This window comes from Mustela erminea, chromosome 8 (genome assembly GCF_009829155.1).
Source record: "Mustela erminea isolate mMusErm1 chromosome 8, mMusErm1.Pri, whole genome shotgun sequence".
Lineage (NCBI taxonomy): Eukaryota > Metazoa > Chordata > Mammalia > Carnivora > Mustelidae > Mustela > Mustela erminea.
In genome coordinates, this window is record NC_045621.1 from 107,813,254 (window position 1) to 107,835,431 (window position 22,178).

A 22,178-nucleotide genomic window follows, 5' to 3' on the forward strand; every position below is an offset into this window, starting at 1 on the left:
AAAGCATGCCAGCTAAAAGAAAAAAAGAAGTAGCAGAATATGTCATATTTTCTCTTCTCAAGAGGAATCATATTTCTTTCTTCATCTGTCATGTTTTACCTATCTAGCAGAAGCTATAAGTGATTAAAGCATTTTTATGATTATAAGACATTTACTTAATTAATAACCTACATGAGTGATATGATTTACTCTTAAAATATTTTTGAAAATTTATATTGCTGTTTTAATTCTATTAAAACATCACATTTCATTTCTCTGAAGAAGTTTGCTAGTCATCAAGATTTAATGTCTTTTTTGGTGAAATCAATTCAAGTAGTTTGCAATTTTCATAAATTATATTCCATGCCAAAGTTTAATTTATCTTCAGGCAGTATTTATGAATCTTTCTGGCAGAAAGGTGTACATAAGATGGAATAATATTTTTTATCCTTCCATGCAAATTTCATGTCATTATGAAATTATCATATGCCCTGAATATGTGATAAACTGTGTGCAAGTCAAAAGGGAAAAGTAGCAGCTGTGTTTCATGGCAGGTTTTTATCTCCAGACGTTTCAGTTAAATTGATCACAAATGCAATGAGTTGTAGGAGCATGTCGATGGTTTTGGAGGACATATCTTGCTCGAGCTGGAGCCAAGGTCAGCTGTGGTGAGAGCACCTGCTTCGGTTATGTTTTTCTCCAATAAGTTCCTTCTCAGATGTTACTCTGCCTTATTGAATTTGTCTTAATGTACTTTAAGAAGAAGAAAAAAAAAAAAGAAACATGCTGTTGGAGGTCATTTTAGTCTGCTGGTTTGAATTCTGTTGTTCAGTGTTCAGCAATACACTATTTAGAAATGTCAGGTGGCCAAAAATGCTGAAGTCCCAGTATTTCCATTTTGTATAATTCAGTGGTCCAAAACCAAAAACCAAAAACAAAAAATAAAACCCTCTACTTAGCTCTAAGAGCCCAAGTGGAGAATTGCATTCCCTGTCATTCAGAAATTTAGAGACATTGAATATTTATATTTTCTAGGCAGAAAAAAAGATATCATTGGTGTATACTTCTTCCCAGGGAGAGATTGAAGGTAGCAGTATTTAAATATTCATTTGGATATGCCTATCTGGATACTTTTAGCCACTAAAGGATCTTTCAATCAAAACAGAGCATCATTCAGCATTGTAATTGCTGGTGTAGACGTGTGCTCGTGAGTGCTTCCTGAGTACTAGAAACAGGTTAAATTTTGTAGAACAGGATGTACCTCTTCACACTGCTCCTGTCATTTAAATGTGACAAGTTGAAGTGCTCATACATGAGTCAAGGCATGCTGGATTCCCAGAATCAATATTTTTATCTTCAGACTTTTATCACCATGATAGTTAGGGACATTTGCAACCCTGCCATCTTACTGATCACACTTTTTTTTTTTTTAATTATTATTATTGTTTAACAGAATAAGAGAAACTTTATAACACATAGATTCTGAAATGTATGCTGCAAGTATGTAATTATCTCATCGATGAAACTCTTAGAGGTATTAGCCCTCTGGTTTGCTGTTCCCTACAAATGTGGAATCCAAGAACTAGCACCCACTGCTGGAAATGGAGAGACATGGGTGTGTAACCCAGGTCAAGAGCCAATAAGCCACAAGACATTGGTTAAAAAACACCTATCCTTTGTATACTCATTGTCTTTACCTGCAAAATAGAAAAGAAAAGTTTGGTATTTTACCTCCCAGGACCCAAGGAACTACAATCTCCATGTTTATGTTAGGAATGACAATCATCCTTATCCTCATTCTCCCCAAATCTGAATTGCGTCTTTCCAAGTTTGCTGCAATTATAGACATTTTGTAAATATCTGGGCCTGTGAGCTTCATTTTCATGTGATTTTACTGCCTTCTTATTATTATTTTTGTTTTGTTTTGTTTTGTTTTGTCTTTCAAGGACTTGTGTTTTGTTTTTTGGGTTTGTTTGTTTGTTTGTTTGTTTTGGTCTTGGTTGTTTTTGGCTTAGCTATTTAATTGTGTCAATGTAAACTGAAGCTGCTCACATTTTACAGTTCCTTGGAGAAAATACTAGACTATGAAAGAGAACAATACGATTCTTGATAAATCATTAAGTTCAAAGAGATCCCTAAAAATGTTGCTTCTGCCTCCCTGCCGGTAGCGAACTATTATTTCTATTTTCAGGTGAAGCATGTCAAACTTAGTGGGGTCAGTAGTGAAACCAATCAGGGAGAGTGAACACACAATGACCTTGATCTCTGGCACAACATAGACAGGTACTCTGTGGCAAAATGCAGCCACATACATGAGCTGCCAGAAAGTATATATGTGCATAGTTACTTATATTTATCCTTGAGAGTGACTCAGGAGGATGGCTTTCCTGATGCAGCCCAGTAGAGTTTTCTATTTGAGAGGATATAACATGTCTCAAAGTACAAGAGAAGGTATGTATCCTTTTCTCAATTAAAAGTAACTGAGGGGCACCTGGGTGGCTCAGTCCACTAAGCAGCTGACTTCGGCTCAGGTCATGATCCCAGGGTCCTGGGATCTAGCCCCACTTCTGGCTCCCTGTTTAGAGGGGAGCCTGCTTCTCCTTCTCCTTCTGCTGCTCCTTCTGCTTCTGCTCTCTTGCTTTCATGCTCTCTCTTTCTCAAATAAATAAAATCTTAAAGAAAAATAACTGAAAGGCATATTTCAGCATATTTATTCAGCATATTTATTACATAAGCCATAGTGCATTGAAGATGTTACTTAACATTACATCAGTGGTGAAACAAAAAGTAAAGGAATTATTGTATTTTCAACATCACATAAATTTCTGATAATATCTAATTTACCAAAAATGTTTAAATTTTTTCAAAGGTAAGTCATATAACAAGTATACTTGAATTATTTCTCTTAGTAAAAAAAAAAAAATGTGATATCTGATGTTCCCCATTAATAGTTAAATACAAGAAACTGTTGTGACTAGTTTAAGAAGTTGGTAAGAGACCTCAAAACACCAGCAGGGTAAGTCCCAGAAATGCTGTGCTTTGTTGTTGTGGACAAAGTACCTAGAGGAGCCCCTGTGTCCACTTAATAAAAAATTCTATGATGCAAAACAAAACAAAATACAACAAACAACAACAACAAACAATGATGCAGAGCTACGTGCTTCCCCATGCATTTTCTGTCCCCAACACCAGTGTTCCACCAAATCACATTCTTATAGCTTGAAAGTGTTTTGAAAAAAACATTGGTTCTATTTTTATATTCAGAGAAGTGAAAGATTAAATCACTGTCTTATGCAAAGTTTTATTTCTTCTTTAAGATGTTCAGAGTTGAAGGCATTAAACCTATTCCAATAGCCCATTTTTAGTGTTTTCTGCACCCCTCAATAGTCCAGAAACTTTTTTGAAATGTTTATCTGCAACCCCTTCTGCTTTAAATGAAGCTCATTTTATCATATGTTGGTTTGCAATGGATTGATAATGGGTAATTGAAGGAGAATGTAAAGTTATTTTGTTGGTTTGATTGATTGATTGATTGATTGCTGTTGGTAAAACATAGCACAAATCATACTGTCTTCTTTAAAGGAGAGTGCCTTATGGCATATGGAATCATTTTCTCAAGCAAACCCAGGGAAAGACGCCTGAGATTTAGACTACACAAAAACCCAATGTTAGAAGTAGTTATTCTGATTCCTCTGGCACTACAAGTCATCAAAATTTATAACTCAGTAAAGAAAAAAAAAATTAGGGCAGTGTCATTTACATGGAGCTTGGGTGATAATCATTAAAAAAAAAAAAAAAAAAAAAAAGTAAATCCAGACCTTTCTGGAAAATAAAATCAGTATTCCCTGGACATTCAAGGACCTGATCTAAGGGACAGAAGGGAGGTGAGAAGTTGTTTATGTTTTGTTTTGTTTCTTGTTTTTGTTTTTTTGTTTTTTGTTTTTTTTCCACTGAGCATTAACAATCAGGGAAACACCAGGTTGGAAAAAAGCAGACCCAGCAAGGCATGCAGGTGCTGGGACCCTAGTGAGCCTGTTTCAGTTTCTCCAAGGCTTTGTCGATATAGCTGAGGATTCAGAAAAAGAGGTGAGAAAGCCTTTGAGCAGAGTAGTAGAGGGGAAGAAAATGTAATCACAGTCCTCTGAAAGTGTTCCTGGCAGATTTACACTCAGTTCGCATATTGTTACCAAGTTGCCTTTGATTCAAGAAGGAAGGGATTTGGCTTCAAAGTCACTTGTGTAGGTGAAGGCAATTTTGCAGAAGAAGTGAGAAGTGCCATGTCTCAATTCAGCTTTTTCCATCATCCATGCACCACGCTGAATGGTGCATTGTCGTCTCGGGATCTATTTATGGTGTAGAGAGAGGCTTAGGAACCCATGGTAGACATGGAAATGTGCTGTTCAGGTCCCCCTTCAAGATGGACTTGTTGCCTTGCTATGTGAAAGCCGTTGACAGATAGTCTTCATGTGTCTGCCCCTTCAGGGACTGTGTCAGCTCCAGAAAAACACCTAGACAAAGTCACAACCTTTGCAAGTGTGTCCACAATGACCTTTTGAATTGAGGGTATAAAGGTTTGTCCATTTTGGCCCAAGGAGGTACAATTCTCATGGGTTTCTTCTAGCTCTGGTGCTCTCTGTGGGGTTGTTCTAGACTGTCCTTAAATATGCACTGCCGCTCTAGCACCCCCCACCCCCTCCTGCTTTCTCCATCTCCCATCTACAGGTGTGGTTCCCAAGGGCATCCTTAACACACCTCTTGCTGCACAGCCTGCTTGCTGGAGAACTCAACCTGAGCCAGAATCATATATTTCTTGTAAAACACACACACACACACACACACACACACACACAACTTTTTAAAAGTCATAGTAATCTCTTAAACAAAATTTATTTTTCATTTCCCCCCAGAATTAGCCATAATATAACCCTTCCCCCCTTATTTTTTTTTTTCCTCCAGAACACTCTTTAAAGCTGATGGGTTCCTTAGTATTGAGTTTGCTTGTTTAGTTCTTTTTAAAGGTCTTCTCCCTCAGTGTAGGATGGATACCTTTACCGCTATCTACTTGGCAGACTCCTCTTCATTAATGACACAGCCTTTTGATGATTCAAATCCAATTTCTTCTCATAGGGGAGTGTACTCCCCCACTCCACCCTCTACCTGTGATCATACCCTTCACACTAGGTTATAATGATCTGGTTATTGCCTGTCTCCCCTCTAGTGGTTTCCTTGTGCACAGACACAGTATCTAATTTATCTTTACATCCTTGTGCCTGGTGCAGGTTCTCTGATGTATTTTGAATTCAGTGAATGTATAATCAGTTACTGAAAGTGATTGAATGCAAAGTTCCAAGTGCTGGTCCTTTTAATACTGGCTTTATTCTAAGTCATTACCTTTTCTGAGCCTCAGTTATTCCATCTGCCCACTGGGCTTAATAATCAATACTTCATAAGTCAGTTGCAAAGATTAAATGGGCATTTTTTTCCTTTTATTTGGAATTTTCTATCCAAGCTTATTAAATAAGAGTTGCAAGCAAAATATCATTTTAAGTGGGAATTTATTTGTACCCCCATCCCAGGGGAATAATAAGACACTGCTTTGCCTGGAAATTTATAAGATTTGACATTTAAAGGACACATTCAATTAGTGCAATAGCTCCCAGGGGAAGGATCCTGCCCCCACACTGGGTTTTATCCCTTCTTTGCACAAATCAGCAGAAGTGTCCCCACGTGGTAGTGTATCTGATGCATGAATGCCTCAAAAGCTGAGGTAGGGCCTTTACAAAAGGTAACATTACAATGGCCGTTGTCTTAGCAACTAGCTTTCAAAGGGAAAGGGATTTTCAAAACCCCATTTTCAAATTGTTCCGTGGTATGTGTAAGCATGCTCTGAGCTGTTGTTACTGGATTCCTTTTGCTGTTGCTCTTGTTTTCCCTGTGCTATGGTGGGTGAAGATGGGCTTATTTATGGAAAATCCTATCAGATCAGAGAAGGTGCCCAGGCCAGTCTCTCCATTTGTGATTCAGTGATATTTTAAGTTTCATAAAATAAGCTGAAAGCCGTCCACATCCAACACCCATTTGTGGTGACATCCAAGCAATCATGATCTTTTGCAACTGCCCTTCTCTTAGCTGGTGCTGCCAGTGAGGCAGTAGCAAAAAGCCAGACCTCTTTTTTTTTTTTTTTTAATTGGAATAATTTTCAGGTTTTGTTTTAATTGAAGTAATTTTTTAAAGTTTATTTATTTATTTATTGTTCTTTTAGTATCAGCCTTATTCTCTCTTCTTTCCTTGTCCAAATAACTCTAAGGACTAACAGATTGTGCATGACTTTGCCAGACTGGGGAGGAAACACTGAAGGCTATCTGATCCTTTCCCTCCATTTGCCACTGTGTACTTCCTCTCATCTCTCTCTCTCTCTCTCTTTTTTTTCTTTTTTTTGGACACAATTTATTTAACAAATATTTCCTGAACATACTCTGTGTTATTAGCCCTAGGGTAGGCAACAGGAGCATGAAAATGAATAAGATCCATTTGGTGTTTAAGAAGTATGGGCTTTGAATGGAGAGGAAAGGCTTTAAGCCAGGTGTCTGAGAATATGGTATGAGGGTGCATATCCAAGGACGGTTAGTAGGGCTAAAGGGGTGTGGCTTTCAAGTGTAACCTGAAGGTAGTTTCCAGGCTATCCCTCATGAAAGTGTTGTTCAACAGGCCATCTTTGGAGTTACCTGCTTTACTGGAAAGAAATTATTTGCATTTCTACTGAATAAATGTCAGCCACTTTTTTTTGTTTGCTTTATTTCCAAGTTTCAGGGACACACCATCAAATGTGAGAGAGATGCTTCTCACATTTGATGGTGTGTCCCTAGTCACACTGCAGCCATCACATACCCAAAGGAAGCTTGGAGTAAGAAAGAGCTCCAAAGTGATTGCTGCAGAAATTATCAATATGTCATGACAGTGTTAAAAAATTGGACAGTGAGAACTGGTTACCCTTGACTCTACAATGCTACTATCCTATTTAGTGAATTGCAGCCTTTAAAAAAAAAAAAAACATATACTTTAGGGTGTCCTGGCATCACCCATAAAATCACTCTAGGCCAGGAGAAATATTAGGGGAAATTCTTAAAGTTTATAATCATAGAACTTTTACTATATATCCTTATTTCTTTGAATTGGGTCTGTGCTTTAGCTTCTAGGAGAGTATCTGTTCTCAGTAGGCCCATGCTGGAGAAAACAAACATGTGATTGTCAGGGGCCCAAGCATATGCGAAATCCAAACACGGGTGCTAGTAGGACAATGATTTGGCCAGGCAGCAGCTGGGAAGAATGTAAGTGTTGCCGCTGACTGTTGCGATGACCTGAGCTCATACGGTATTTCTCATCTCGTGGCTCTTGCAAGAAGGGCAATAATCTCTCCTCTTAACCCAGGAGCCTTTGTAACTTTTCTTTAAATCTATTTTTGATGCTGATTTTTTATCTCCCAAAACGTTAACAGAAGGGAGCATAGCGAGGCATCATTTGGCACTCATCTTTGCAGGATGGGAGATAATTGTGGTGTCACGATGGTTCTCGTGGCTATTCTAGACTGATACTTAGGATTATGGAAACTTTTCTGCCCCATCATCTTGATATTGTCCAAGGGTACCTCTAAATTATATGCAAAACAATAATTAGCTACCTTGAACTGAGGTGGGCTCTATTCCCTCATGGTTCCACATTAGCAACAAAAGCAGAAACACAATTCAGGTGCTTGCTTCTTTCTTTCCCTTCCTCCTGAATTGTAAATAATAACCAAATGGGGATTTCCACAGAATGCATATTTAGTACTCTGTCTGGACGAAATGTTGGCCCTGCCCTGCCACCATTCTGTTAAAAAGAAAGCAAATGTTTGTTTTTGGCCAGGAGTCTTGAAACAAAATTACCAGAAAAACAAGCCTCTTTGCAGAAAACCCAAGTAGCAAGATACATACTTCCTATACACCGTGACCCACACAGACACAAACATGCTGATACTGTCAAAGGTATTCGTCAATATCCAAATACCACATGGATTAATAAATGGCTTTTAGAAATGTACACAATTCTATAGCAAGGAGTTTCATTTGAAACGATATAATAAATTATTTCTCACATGACTTTTAGAAAAAGGAGACCAACCACACTGTACACAATATACATAATAAATGAAAATATTTATTTTAAATTACACAATCAATATGCAAATGCATCCTCACTGAAAATTAGTCAGTAATACCTCCAACTACCCTTATTAGAGGCAATTGATATTTGTCCTGCTCATGAGATGTTCCAGGCATTGTTCAAGTTCTTACATACATTTAGGTACCCTTAGGAAACACTGAACAATATTATTATTTGTGGGTATATTTACATAAACGATATATTTATATGTATTATACCACAGCTTTCTCACTGTTTTTGTTTATTTGTTTTTGTTTGTTTTTTTACACCTCAAATATGCCATGGAAATGATAACAGGCCAATATAAATAGCATTTTAAAACTGTTATATAGTGCTTTACCTAATATTTTCAGTTTTTGCCTATTTTGTAGCCATGTTTGTTTTATGTTTTTAATGCATCTGTAATTTGTTTTAGGATCTGAGGTAGGATTGTAATTTTATTTACTTTCCAAAATCATATTTCCCCATCTCCATTTATTTCATGGTTCCTCTTTTTCCTAGTTACTTAGAACTGCAGTGTATATCATAATGTAAAAAACCATCTCTCTGTATAAAGAGTCTATTTCTGAATTTCTTAGAAATGTCTGGTTTCCTGGGGTGCCTACCTGGCTCAGCTGGGAGAGCATGCAACTCTTGATCTTGGGGTCATGGGTTCCAGCCCTACATTGTGGTGTGGAGCTTACTGAAAAGCAAGAACAGAAACAAAAACTAAAACTATAAACAAAATCAAGGAATTTATGGTTTCTGTTTTATTTAAATAGTTTTGTTTTTCCAAATACTGCACCAAATCACACTTACAGGGTATATTTTGATACAGAATTGGGTAAGTTTTACCCCTGTGCACACCTCACTTCTTTTCATTTTAAAAACTTATTAATGATTCTCAATCATTTTCCCTTCTTGTGGAATTAGCTTTTCATGTTCTATGAAAATAGTTTTTGGGGGGCTGGTGATTGGATTTTATTGTGTTAAAGAAATTAGCTGTTCATTACTGGATCATATAGACACATATTTTACTTCTTCAGGTATTCTTTAGGTGTAAAGGTAGAATTATATTTTTTCCTTCATATAGGCACATCTTGTTAACTTCTAGGTGTTTTGCTGCTTTTGTTATTAAATAGGATTTTTTCCTAGGTATTCCATTCTCCAGTTGGTTATTGTTGTTATATAGGACAGTGATTGATTTTGTATGCTGATATTTATATCTATCCACATTCTTATATCTTTATTTTATTTAATTAATTAATATATTTTCAAAAGATTTTATTTATTTATTTCAGAAAGAGAGAGAGCACAAGTGGGGGGAGGGGCAGAGGGAGAGGAAGAAGCAGATTCCTGACTGAGCAGGGAACCTGATGCGGAACTCGATCCCAAGACCCTGGGATCATGACCCTAGCTGAAGGCAGGTGCTTAACCGACCAAGCCACTCAGGCGCCCCCATATACTTTTATTTTAATTGTAATGATTTGTCATTATTGTTTTGGGGGGATTTTCCAGGTAGATAATTATACTATTGTGCAAATAATGAAGTATTTTTAATGACTATGTATGAGCAAAATTAATTATTTTTTATTGTAATCAATGCCCCCAGCTCCATTTTGGGAAATTTCTTTAAAAAACTAGAATAAGGCCAATGATAATAATATTTTCATGGCTCTCGATGCATATTGCTGAATTATTCTTGAGAAGTTTTTCATAGCATTCATTTCCACCAAACAAACAAATAAGAAATACTTTCAACTTGCTGTTAAGTGATTCTAAGTTAACAATCTCTTTCCCAATTTTTGGAGGATTAGTGTTTTATTTTAAGTTCCACAATTTATAGGAAGATTAAACCAGAAAGTGTCTGTGAAGTACATGCTTGGAAGGTGCTTTATAAGAAGTAAACTCTTAGTTTAAATTAATGTTTCATCATTATTTTACTTTTTAAACATCCAGTTAGTGTCACATCTATTATTAAATGATGTGTGTTTTTTGGTTTATGAGCAAGAAATCACTGTATCTGGCCAAACTCAACCAGATGCATGCCTTGTTCTCAAGAAAATCACACTTTATACTTTCCTTCTGGTACCAAGGCTCTGTCAGTTGGAGGGGTGGGATAAACGCAGATGATAATCGATGGTTAATGTATTTATATTTATTCATCATGTATATGCTAAATCTGCTGCCACTTTACAATTTGGAATCTAGGTGGTAAATGCACCTGTAGTTCAGCTGGTTATGGCAAATCATAAAAACAAACAAAAAACAAATAAAAACAGCTACTCCAAGTTCAAGGTCAAAAAAACAACCAAGAAAGGCAGAAAGATGGAAAAAGAGGAAATTATTAAATGTTTTTGTGAGTCAGGAGCCAAGCTTGGTGCATTCACTGTTTTATCAGGAGTCCTCAACAAGGAGTTCTGTTTGAGCTTGTGGAGGAAAGAAAGTAGACACCCAGGAGAGAAATAGAGGTTTTTGCATGTGGTGCCAAGGACCACAAAATAATTTATCTATTCCTCTGAAAGTGACGAGCATTTGTGAAGCTGCCACATGGAGGTTTTCTAAGACAGATTTAGAATGATGACAGTGACATTTTCACGAGTTGATTTGTACTCAGGTGAAGGAAATGTCTTCAAAATGAACATGAACATACCAAGGGCCAACTGTAGAGTCTCGTGCAGAATTGCTTCTAGCTAGACCAGCCAGCTAATGGTGATAGTTATCAAGAAGAGTAAGGGCAAAGTAAACAGAATAAATGCATGCATATATATTACTTGCTGGAAGAAACCATATTACAGATAAGGGTAAGAAGGTAGAAGGATCATTTAGTTATAGTGCTGATTCAAGTTGTCTAATCAGATCATCCATTTTAGGATTTTAGAGCTTCCAAGGTATGCAGGCTTTGAAGGTCAAGAGATCACAGTTTGACACCTGGCTCTGCCATATAGACTCTTTTTGATTCTTGACGCTGGCCAAAGCAATCTCTCTAACACTAAATTACTTCAACTAGGCCATAGGAATAATATGAATACACTCTTTCCCTTTGGGTGTTCGGTGAGTTAATGATAAAGTTTCTAACATACACGTATGTTTGAAATGTTATTATTATTATTATTATTTTATTAGAAACACTGTCCCGATTCTCTCTCGGCTTTCAGATTAAATGCAAGCCTCAAAACCATGACTTTCAGCTGCTTTAAGAATGATGCTACAGTTTTGTTGTTGTTCTTCTTCCAATGTTTTAGTAAATCTTAGACAAGATGTAGGCAAGTAAAGAGCAAAGTTATCTTAGGGTAGCATTGAAAAACCAAATACCTACAAGGGGCAGGAAGGCAATATAAATGAATGAAGTGGTCCTAGTGCAGAATGTGGCCAAGTGGGGACTGGGTTCCCCATCTTAGAACTGACCATGGTGCAGCTGCAGTGAGCTTTGCTGTGCAGGAAAGCACATTCGTTGTTAACAGATTTGATTTTTTTTTTTTTCTCAAAGATTTATTAGAATTTTTAAAATATCTCTCATTTTAAGTAAAATTGGGAACTAATTGAAATAATTAAATACTGGGAGGCAAAAGATGTGTGGGGAAGGGAGGTGTGCATATGAGTGCTGGTGTCTGTGTTTTTAATGACAGGGATAGTGTACTGTGATCTGCGGAGTACATGGGGAAGACAACATACTACATAAATGCAAAGTACCTGAAAAGATCCAAAGTCAAGACAAACCAGAGGGCACTGGGGAGCCATTTGTAGTTCAGAAGTCCTGGGTGCACTTAAGTCAGAGAAGGGGATGTGGGAAAAGGAAGCTAGAGAGGTAAGTGGGGGCCAGATCTTTCCTACTGTATCCTCTGTGCCACGGAATTTGAACTAGATCCCGAGGACAATCAGTAATCTCTAAAGAGCATTAGATAGGAATGGCAGAATCCAATTTTCAAATTCGGTTTATCTTTCTGATTGTAAAGTGTTGAATGGATGAGAAGCGTGGTCAGTTGGAAGGCTGTGGAAAGGAATCACGTTGAGGTAAGGACCATGGATCTCGGTGTACAAAGAAGCAGAGGGTACTGTATGTTAACACTACTGGAATAAAAAAGGAGAAGGAGGAGGACAAGGGGGAGGGAATGGAGAAGGAGACGGAAAAAGAAGGAATAAGAAAGAGAAGAAGGAGAAGCAGCAGCCAGAGATATCTGGAAGAGCTGGGGTGGGGGGAAGAACTGAGTGAGAAGGGGGAGGGAAGCTTGCAGCTGCGTCTCCGCAGAGTACGCGAGGTTCAGAGAACATTTACGCCTGCAACAAAACTCTACACATAGCAGGCAATGCCAGAAAACGGACAGCACCAACAACTTGCCTGGGTGTGAGTGTGGGGGAGGAGCATCTTTCTGGAATTATTCTATTCTTAGTCTACCTATTATTACTTCTACCTAAAGAGAAAGGAACCTGACCTCTAGTTCTTATCCTATGACAAACAGTCAGGTGAAAATGGAAATTTAGCTCATTTCGCAATTTAGTTCATAGTTCTTTGTGTCATGCATTTTGTCAGCATCTCAGAGTGAAACGGTCCTCTTGCTTTGGATCACTCTCTCTGTACTCTACTCAAACCTCTGTCTCAAACCTCAAGGAGTGCATTTCTGCCTGAGAAACCACCCCAGCCACTTTCGCCTCCATTTATAAACGTGTTGACTAAGTCACACGCAAGAAAATGTGCAATAGATCTTGCATTCTCCACCTCTGCTAGAGGAAAAATGCCACTAACAAGATATATGAAGAGTTATTCAAATCTACCACAGGGAGTGACTGCAAAATAAGGGAAAAAACACAAGACAAAACATTTGACTACATAAATCCTCCCCTCTTTATTCTGCATGATCTCTGGGAAAGAAATAATGAACCTTCCTTTATGATCTGCTTGTACTTATAATTGATTTATCTTGTGGTTAAAAGGAGATTTAGTCACTAAAATTAGGACAGACAAGAGAAAGCAATTTGGGTTTGACCTCCTGGCCTTTTTGAGTATCACTTATCAGACCTGAAAATACAATAGAGTTTCAACATTATTTCAGAATAAAAGAGTAGATTAATCCTTTTGGAGTGTTAAATCGGTCTGGGGATGCAGCCAGTGACTGGCAGACACCTATTTATGTGTCTGTAGACTGGTGTGGTTCCGGGAAGTTGCAATACTCCCTCATCCCCATTCTATACTCCCATCAAACCATTTCCAATGATTTTCTTGTCCACCTGGCCAGGCTGACTGATGTTGGGAATGTTTAGGTTACCTAACTCACTTCTTTAACTTACTTCTTTGTTTCTTATATAACATCTATATTCATGGTCTGAGATGACACATTTGGAATTCCCATCTGTATCCACCTTGGTGGGAATGAATATGTATATACATATACATATATATATGATTTTATTTATTTGACAGGCAGAGATCACAAGTAGGTAGAGAGGTGGGCAGAGAGAGAGAGGGGGAAGCAGGCTCCCCGCTGAGCAGAGAGCCCAATCCAGGGCTCGATCCCAGGACCCTGGAATCATGACCTGAGCTGAAGGCAGAGGCTTTAACCCACTGAGCCACTCAGGTGCCCTGGTGGGAATATATTTTTATCTGGTCATTCGATAGACTAAATTTTAATAGAGTTGTAGGGCTAGAAACAAATGAGGCTCAGAGAGGAGAGTCGATAGATACAGATAATAAGGGACAAGTCCATCCTGCCCCTGTTGTTTTATCCCTGTTAGTACAATTTATAGACCTTGAAGTCCTGAAGGTTCCCTCCATTTATTTGTGTGTGTGGACTTGAGTCTTCACTGTTTAATCTAGACTAGAATTTGTGTCTTTAAAGGCAGGCTTGACCTATGTCTTTTCTGGGATCTCCCATAATTCTGGGCATCATACAAATACCTGCAGATGGGATTTAGCTTTGTTTCTTGGCTTTTGTCGCTCAGTGAACATTTTTCTGATATTAGAGGTTTAGGCTAGGAGAGTCCTGGATTTGCAATGGTAACAAAGTCCTCTCACTTTGAATCAACTCCATTCTTGAATAATTTGCAACAAGCATTGTAAATCTCTCTGAAAACTTCAAGCTGTGCCTGCAGCAGAAGTTGGGTTAGAATCCTGTTCTGTAATCCAGAAGAACAAATTTGGCTTCCAAATAATTTGGAGGTAAGTGCTAGGATCTCTCTTTCTCTCTCTCTCTCTCTCTCTCTCTGTATACATATATATATGTGTATGTACATATGTAAACAATCTACTTGTTTGAGACATTGTAAGGACTCAGAAGAGGGCACAACAAAGAGTTATGATTGAGTATGTACTGCATTCCATGATCTTCACTAAGCTTTACTGTAAACACACTAAACAAACATTCTTATTTTACAGATCAAGTAGCTAAGGCTGAGGTGATCAGTTATCAACATGGCTAATCAGCTAGTGACATGGAGTAGGACTCTATGTCTGTGTGTCCTAAAGCCCACCCTCCTTCCGGTGCTTGCATTACACTTCATAAGCAATGCCAAGTTTGTTGCAAGTTTTCTAAGCTGGTGTGCATAAGAGCTTACCTTTAATTCTGTTAGAAGGGACAATCCCGTTTGAGCATTCTACTTCAGACAAAAGTCTGCTATGGACTATGTGATGACACATTTTATTTCATTTGCAAGGAACACCGTGATCTGAAATTTCTGTCTTAAACATGTAAAGTATAGGATTCCACATGAAGTATAACCCTTCCTCCCTTCCTTCCTTTCTTCTCTTCCTTCCTTGCTTCCTTCTTTCCTTCCTTCCTTCTTAAAGATTTATTTATTTATTTGAGAGAGAAAGCAGGTGGAGGGACAGAGGGAGAGGATGCTCAAGCAGACTTCCCACTAAGTGTGGAGCCGGACACAGGGCTCAACCCCAGGACCCTGAGATCATGATCTGAGTGGAAACCAGGAGTCAGACACTCAACAACTTAGATTCCTGGGCACCCCATTGTTGTTGTTGTTGTTTTGGAGTTAGGGGTGAGGAGGTTCCCAGCCTGGAAAGACATGCATTTTGCACATGCTGTTTGAATTCCTAATTCTCACTGGAAACTGTAATGGAAAAGTTTAACACAGCATGACAATAGAACAATGCTTAACTATTACCAATGTCAATATTAAACCTAAAACAATTGAACTGTATGGTATCTTACCTTTTTCTTTTTTTCCTTTTTATTTTTCACTGCTCAGGGGGAACATCATCCAGACAGAAAGGCTTTCTAGGATGCATACGCTCCTTACACTTGAATGGGCAGAAACTGGACCTGGAGGAGAGGGCAAAGGTCACATCTGGAGTCCGGCCAGGATGCCCCGGACATTGCAGCACTTATGGCAGCATCTGCCACAATGGGGGCAAGTGTGTGGAGAAGTACAGTGGGTACTTCTGTGATTGCACCAATTCACCATATGAAGGGCCCTTCTGCAAAAAAGGTACAGTCAACTCCCCAGTGCTGTTTTGCTGTACCTGTAAGCCATGGTCAAGTCATGCCCTTAGACAGTCCTTATGTGATCATTTACCTTCTTCAGTTTTGCTCTGTTTAAAGACTCTGTGTAGCCCCTCAACATAATTACATATAGACATATGTAATTGTCTGGCAGTGCCACTGAACTGGATGGGTAGTAACAGTGCAACACGCTCTCCTTGGCTGAGGGGTCAGCTGAACACTGGGAGAGGTGCTCTTTCATTTCTGTTGTATCACCCCAATCTCGAGGGATGCATTAGTCTTTCCAGTTCCAATTCCTTAGCCCATGCATGTAATCCAGCATTATAGATTCTACCTCTGGAAGAGTTTTAGGGATGCTTGAGTCATCTCAAAATATTCTTACAATAGGAAACTTATAGGTAAGTCAGTAGAAATAATACCATGCATCTAGTAAAATCTCCCTATGCTGCCGGTGATATGAATGGAGTCTGAAGCTTTAAAAGCCCTGCTTGGCAATGCACATTTAGTTCATTGGGGGATAGGTATGGAACACAGGGTCAAAATCCCTGCCCCAGTGTCTTTCTACAGACTTTCCTATCTTACGAACTTATTGCATTGGTAAAACTAACCATGATGGATGTATGCCTTGAACAAGGAATGGTATTTATGGTGTAAATTATCTCTAAAAAAAAAATAAAGATAACTCTACAAACTATAAAATTGCCTTATTTAGTATAAACAGTTAGTATTTTTTCAAATACAAGGGCAAAAAGATTAGGTCTCCAATCAATCTTTGCAGGATTTTAAGGTTTATTTTACTGATGGAGGGGAAAAATGTTTGTTGAGCAAATAATGTAAACAATATTTCAAGAGCAGCATTTAAACTATTAAAATAAAATGTTTTAATTACTTTGAAACACCATTTACATGCAAACAATGATGGCAATTATACATAATTCTTGTCATTTCATTAAAACACATTTCCCAAACACCTCTACCAAACAATGCTTTATTTAGTCCAATTTACTGTTGGAACTTAAAAACAATAGACGAAAGAAGAGCACCTAATGTTCTCATTGAAGGACTCTGTAATTTGAGCTCTTCATCATTTACACTGGCTTTCTCCATAGTTAGATTGAATTACTTGCTTATTATTGTTGAGAATCATTGTACTCCTTGGGAGTAAATTAATGGTATAAATGTTAAGGTCAACAATGTGTTTGGCCCTGCATGGAACTTGACATGAAGTGGCCCCATCCCAGTAAATGCTGACCATGGGCTAAGACACTTAGCCGCTGGATTTTTGTACTGGGGAGGGTGTCTGAATTACCACCCCTAAAAAAATTTTAAATACTCTCCTTAGTCTGGTTTTACACAGTTAGAAGAAGCAAATACAGAACAAACACTATCAGGCCTGCTCACAAAGGTATACTAGCATTGTTCTACAGGATCTACAGGAAATACTACAGGAAATAGTACACTTTATGTACTAAGGAAAATACTATCATTAAGTTCCAAGCCCAATGTGTAGAAACAAAACAAAACAAAAATACAGTGGGATTCTACATTTCTCTAAAGACATTGCTTAAACATCTCATAGATCATATTCTAAATTTAGCCTATTTTTTTTAATTTAGCCTAATTTTTAATTAGCTCTTTTTTTCCCCTGAAACAACTCAGATTAATTATCTTCTGTCCATACCATCATATCTTTGGACAGCATATGTTGAAATAGACCCTGTGCTCTCTCCCCACTTTTCCTTACTTCGATCCATAAGCAAAATATACAAATATGTGCTTAGCCTTTTTAGCTTGCTTCATATTTCACAGTTCCAAACTTTCTTCCCTTTCCCATAAATCTAAGGAAATGATTCCTTTTATATTCAGTAGCTGCGAAGTATGTGGGATGAATCTTTTAACCAAGTCTTTTAACCGTGCCAGTTGCCTAGGGGAACTGGAATGGAAATCAGAGCCACTAGCTAGGAGGTTGTCCTAAACAAGGGCACTCTCCATTGAGGCAGTCTTCCGTGTTAACTTCCCAGGGCATATGTATTTTAAGGAGTGTAAATACTAGAAATATATGGGGTGGAATTACCAACGCCTCGGCCAGAACTATGATCCCTTGACCTACTTTCTGTTTCTGATTATAATACAAAGTAATAATAATCATGCAGCTAGCTAGTAATTATTGACTGCAACATACATTCCTTATGACCAACCTAGTGTGGAAGATATTAACATATTAAGAACATTGACGTTCAAAGAGGTTGAATGACTTGGTAATAATTGCCAGGGCTGTAGACCCATCCAGCATCTTTTTGGTTTCTTTTTTCTCTTTAAAACCCTAATTTCATTCAGTATAGGAATATGGTAATAGGATTCAAAAGTGTTTATTTGTTGGTTGGTTTTATGTTTTGCATATGTCTCTTTTTTCTTGTCTCTGAGGTGTAATTTTCATACCCTAAAATCCATTCTTTACATTATATAATGCTGTGAGTTTTGGCATATTCACAAAGTTGCACAACCATCATTATTATCTAATTTCAGAACATTTTCATCACCCTAAAAAGGAACCTTATACACATTAGTAGCTACCCCTCCTTCACCTCTCCCCTCAGTCCCTGGAAACAACTGATTTACTTTCTGTCACTGTGGATTTACCTATTCTGGGTATTTCATGCTAATGGACTCATACACTATGTGGCCTTTTAGTGTCTAGTTTCTTTCACTTAGCATAATGTTTCCAAGGTTTATCTGTGTTGTGGCACTTTTCAGTATTTTGTTCTTTTTTTATTTCCAAAGAGTATTTTATTCCATTATGTGGATGCCACACATTTTGTTTATTCATTCATCAGTTGATGGACATTGTGATGTTTCCATTTCTTTGGCTATTATAAATAATGCTGCGGTTCACGTTCGGGTACATATTGTGTGGATTAATGTTTTTCTGTTCTCTCGGGTATATACCTAGAAGTGGGATTACTGGGTCATATGGTAACTAAAAATGTAACTTTTTGAGGATACTGGCAAACTGTTTTTGAAGGGGCTTCTCCATTTTATATTCTTACCAGAAAAGTCTAAGGACTCTAGTTTCTCCACATCCTCACCAATGCTTGTTATTATCCACCCTTTTGATAAGAGACATCTTACTGTGACTGTGTGAAATTGTATCTTATTGTGGTTATGATTTGCATTTCACTAATGACTGATAATATTAGACATCTTTTCGTGTTCTTATTGACTATTTGTATATCTTCTTAAGCGAAATGTTTATTTAAAGTTTTTACCAACTTTTGATTGGGTTATTTTTCTTTTTATTATTTACTTGTAGGAATTCTTTGCATATTTTGAATATAATTCTCACATTAGATATATGCTTTGCACCTATTTTCTCCCCTTTTCATTTTCTTGAGAGTATCTTGTGAAGCACAAAGCTTTTAATTCTTATAACATCTGGTTCTTATTGTTTTATTTTTGTTGCTTGTGCTTTTGATATTTTTAAAAAATATTCTATTAATTTACTTGACAAAGAGAGTGTGGTCACAAGCAGGCAGAGCAGCAGGGAGAGAGAAAGGAGGGTGTAGGCTTCCCATTGAGTAGAGAGCCCAATGAGGGGCTCAACCCCAGGACCCTGAGACCATGACCTGAGCCGAAGGCAGAGGCTTAACCCACTGAACCACCCAGGCGCCCCTGTGCTTTTGGTATTATGTCGAACAAATCATTGCCTCAATGAAGGCCATGAAGGCTTATGTCCATGGTTTCTTCTAAGGGTTTTATAGCTTTGCTTTTATATTTAGTCTTTGATCCATTTTGAGTTCATTTTTGTAGATGTGAGGCAGGGATTCAGCTTCATTCTTTTGCCTATGGATATCCAGCTGTTCTAACACCATTTAATAATGCAGACTTGTCTTTGGCCCACCTCCACCTGCCCCTTCATTATATGAAGAATCTGGGTATGACTGTCATAGTAGCGTCATTTATTATTTTTTTCTAATTAAAGTTAGTGTATTTGGAATTCTATTTGGAAATATATTTTGGAATCTAGAAAAAAATCTAATCACTCAAATACAAACATTAAAAAGAAAATCTGATTTCCTTCTAGCTCTTTTCTTTGCATTTAATATAACTACAATAATTCTGTATTTCATATCTACATTTTATATCAAATTTTGTTTGTTTTATTTTATAGATATTTCTGTGTAATTTGTCAGTTTTAATGGTGTGATTGCCCCTGCTTACTTCAACACTTCAACCATTCTATCCCCAGAACAGTTTAGCTTTGCAGTAGTGGCATCATTCTGCACTTGATCTGCCTAAATTCAGATTCTGGCTCAGCTACAGTCTACACTGTGTGCTGCTACTTGTGAGACTGACCTCCCAGGCTTGGTTTTCTCATCTATAAGATTAGAAAATTCAAAAATCCATCAGAGGGTTGTGATGAACATTTAACGAGCATTTCACAAAGCACTTGAAATAATGCCTGGCAAATAAAGCCTCACTAAGTGCTTGCTTTTATAACTGTTTTAGAATTTTATTATTTTTATTTAAGAGAGAGAGCTAGAGACAAAGAGAGGGAGCATGAGCAGGGGGATGGGCAGAAGCAAACTCCCTGTTGAGCAGAGAGCCCAACATAGGGCTGGATCCCGGGACTGAGCGGAAGGCAGATGCTTAGCCAGCTGAGCCACCCAGGCACCCCTGTTTGGAAGTTTACATTACCCCAACTTTTGCGCATAAATAATGCTGTGATAAACACATGTATTATTTTCTTGTTAATGGAATTTCAGTGAAAAAATAGCATGTATGTTTAAGTATGCTTTATCAGTTGCCTAAAACCTGTTGAAAGTTCTTTAATATTTACCTTCCTGCCAGTGGATATCACTAAAAACAACAAAAAAAAAAACAAAATAAAAACGAACAAACAATTCTCGGTGATAATAGAGAGAAGGTTTCAGAACCCTCATGCATCCATTATTTAGCTTCAAAAATGGTCAACTCATGGCCAATCTGATTTCATCTATATACTCACATCCTCTTCTCTTCCTTTATTATTTTGAGTAAACTTCAAATATCACATCATTCATTTATAAAGGTTACAATATGTATTGCTAAAAGATTAGAGCTTATTAATAACACAGATCCACAAGACCAATCACAAGAAAAATGAATGTCTAATCTTACGAAATATCCACTCAGCATTCAAATTGCCAATTGTTTATTTTTAGTTTGATGTTCTGCTATATTAATTACAACTTCACCGATTTCTAGGTAATCACTAGTCTACTCATTACCTTTATGCTTATTCTAATTCTAAATTGTATCACTATTAGTCAGACCAGCTATTGTCCTTTGAGTTCCTACTATGTGTTGTGTTTCTCCATAATGTCTTCCAGTCCTTCTGCCTACAAGATTGAATCCATCCCTACTTGTCCATGAGCTGAGTTTGAGTGGGATCCTCTGAGAGCATTAGAGAAGAGGCACAGCCAAGTGTCAGTTCCCATCTGTTAGACTCCACAGATGGCTCAGAGACCACCTTGTTTCCTAACTGTTTCTCTTAGTTCATCCCACACTTTACTCCTGGTCAATGCAGAGTTGCCCCTTCAGGTCTGGTCAAGTTACTGTGGCCACAGAGACTTCCAGCTCTAGGAATCATTGTCTATATGGCACACATCACACTGCAGGCTACCTTCCATTGTGTTTTGTTTTGTTTGATAAGTGTCCCTTCTTCTCAGAACATAATCAGCATAATTCTTTCCGACAGGTAAGTGCTCAGTAGACATTGCTGATATTGGTTCCATGGCCTTAGAATAGCATGAGGATCATAGATGATCTCATCCAAGTTAAGATCTTTCTTCTAATGAACCCAGAAGTTTTGTGTATTCAGACAAATCATTCAGCTTAAATATGGTCAGGGAGCTTAAACTCTTAGATTATAAAATATAAGAAACTTATAGAATAATATAATCCAGGTGTTTTGGTAAGGAAGCTTTATGTTAAAATTGATGGTATCTAAATATTAAAAATTAAAATCACTAAGCATTAAGAATAATTAGAACTGCGGCTAGGAGAGAAAGGAAGACAGAAATTTGGTAGGGCAGCTCTAGTTTAAAAGTGCTTCACGTTTTAATTTCCTGCCCTGAGAATTAAGAAAAAAATGTAATATATATGCCCATATCTAATATGCTATTCATAACAGAATGCGCTGAATTACAGTTACATTTGAACACACTCACAACATCAAATAAAAGCCATTATTCTGTTAACTAGGAGATAGTAGCTCAAAATGCAGGGCAAATGTCCCTGAGGAAATTCACTCAAGGATAGTGCTTGAATCAAGCTGATGATTAACTGGAATCCTCACTGTCACAAGTCTCTGCTGCATATCTTTGTAATCAGGAGTACTAATGTTGTAAACCAAATGATAAATGCAGAACACATTCTCTGAAACTTTAGTCAAAATGAACTGGTATTCCCAATCTGCTAAGCAATATGCATAAATATGCAACTTTAATTTTTTTGGCACTCTTACAGGCTGTTATAGAATTTTCACAAAGGTAGAACAAATTTGCAATAGAATTAGGAAGGAAAAACCAG

The 22,178-nt window shown here is 37.6% G+C and overlaps 1 protein-coding gene across 2 annotated transcripts in view; it reads left to right on the plus strand.

Moving 5' to 3' along the window:
- Positions 1 to 22,178, plus strand: part of CNTNAP5 (contactin associated protein family member 5) — an 825,683-nt gene that overhangs the window by 695,860 nt on the left and 107,645 nt on the right. For both annotated transcript variants that reach the window (XM_032353926.1, XM_032353927.1), the window contains one exon: positions 15,355 to 15,594. In XM_032353926.1, the coding sequence (XP_032209817.1) occupies positions 15,355 to 15,594 (240 nt within the window). The remainder of the gene's footprint in view (positions 1 to 15,354; positions 15,595 to 22,178) is intronic.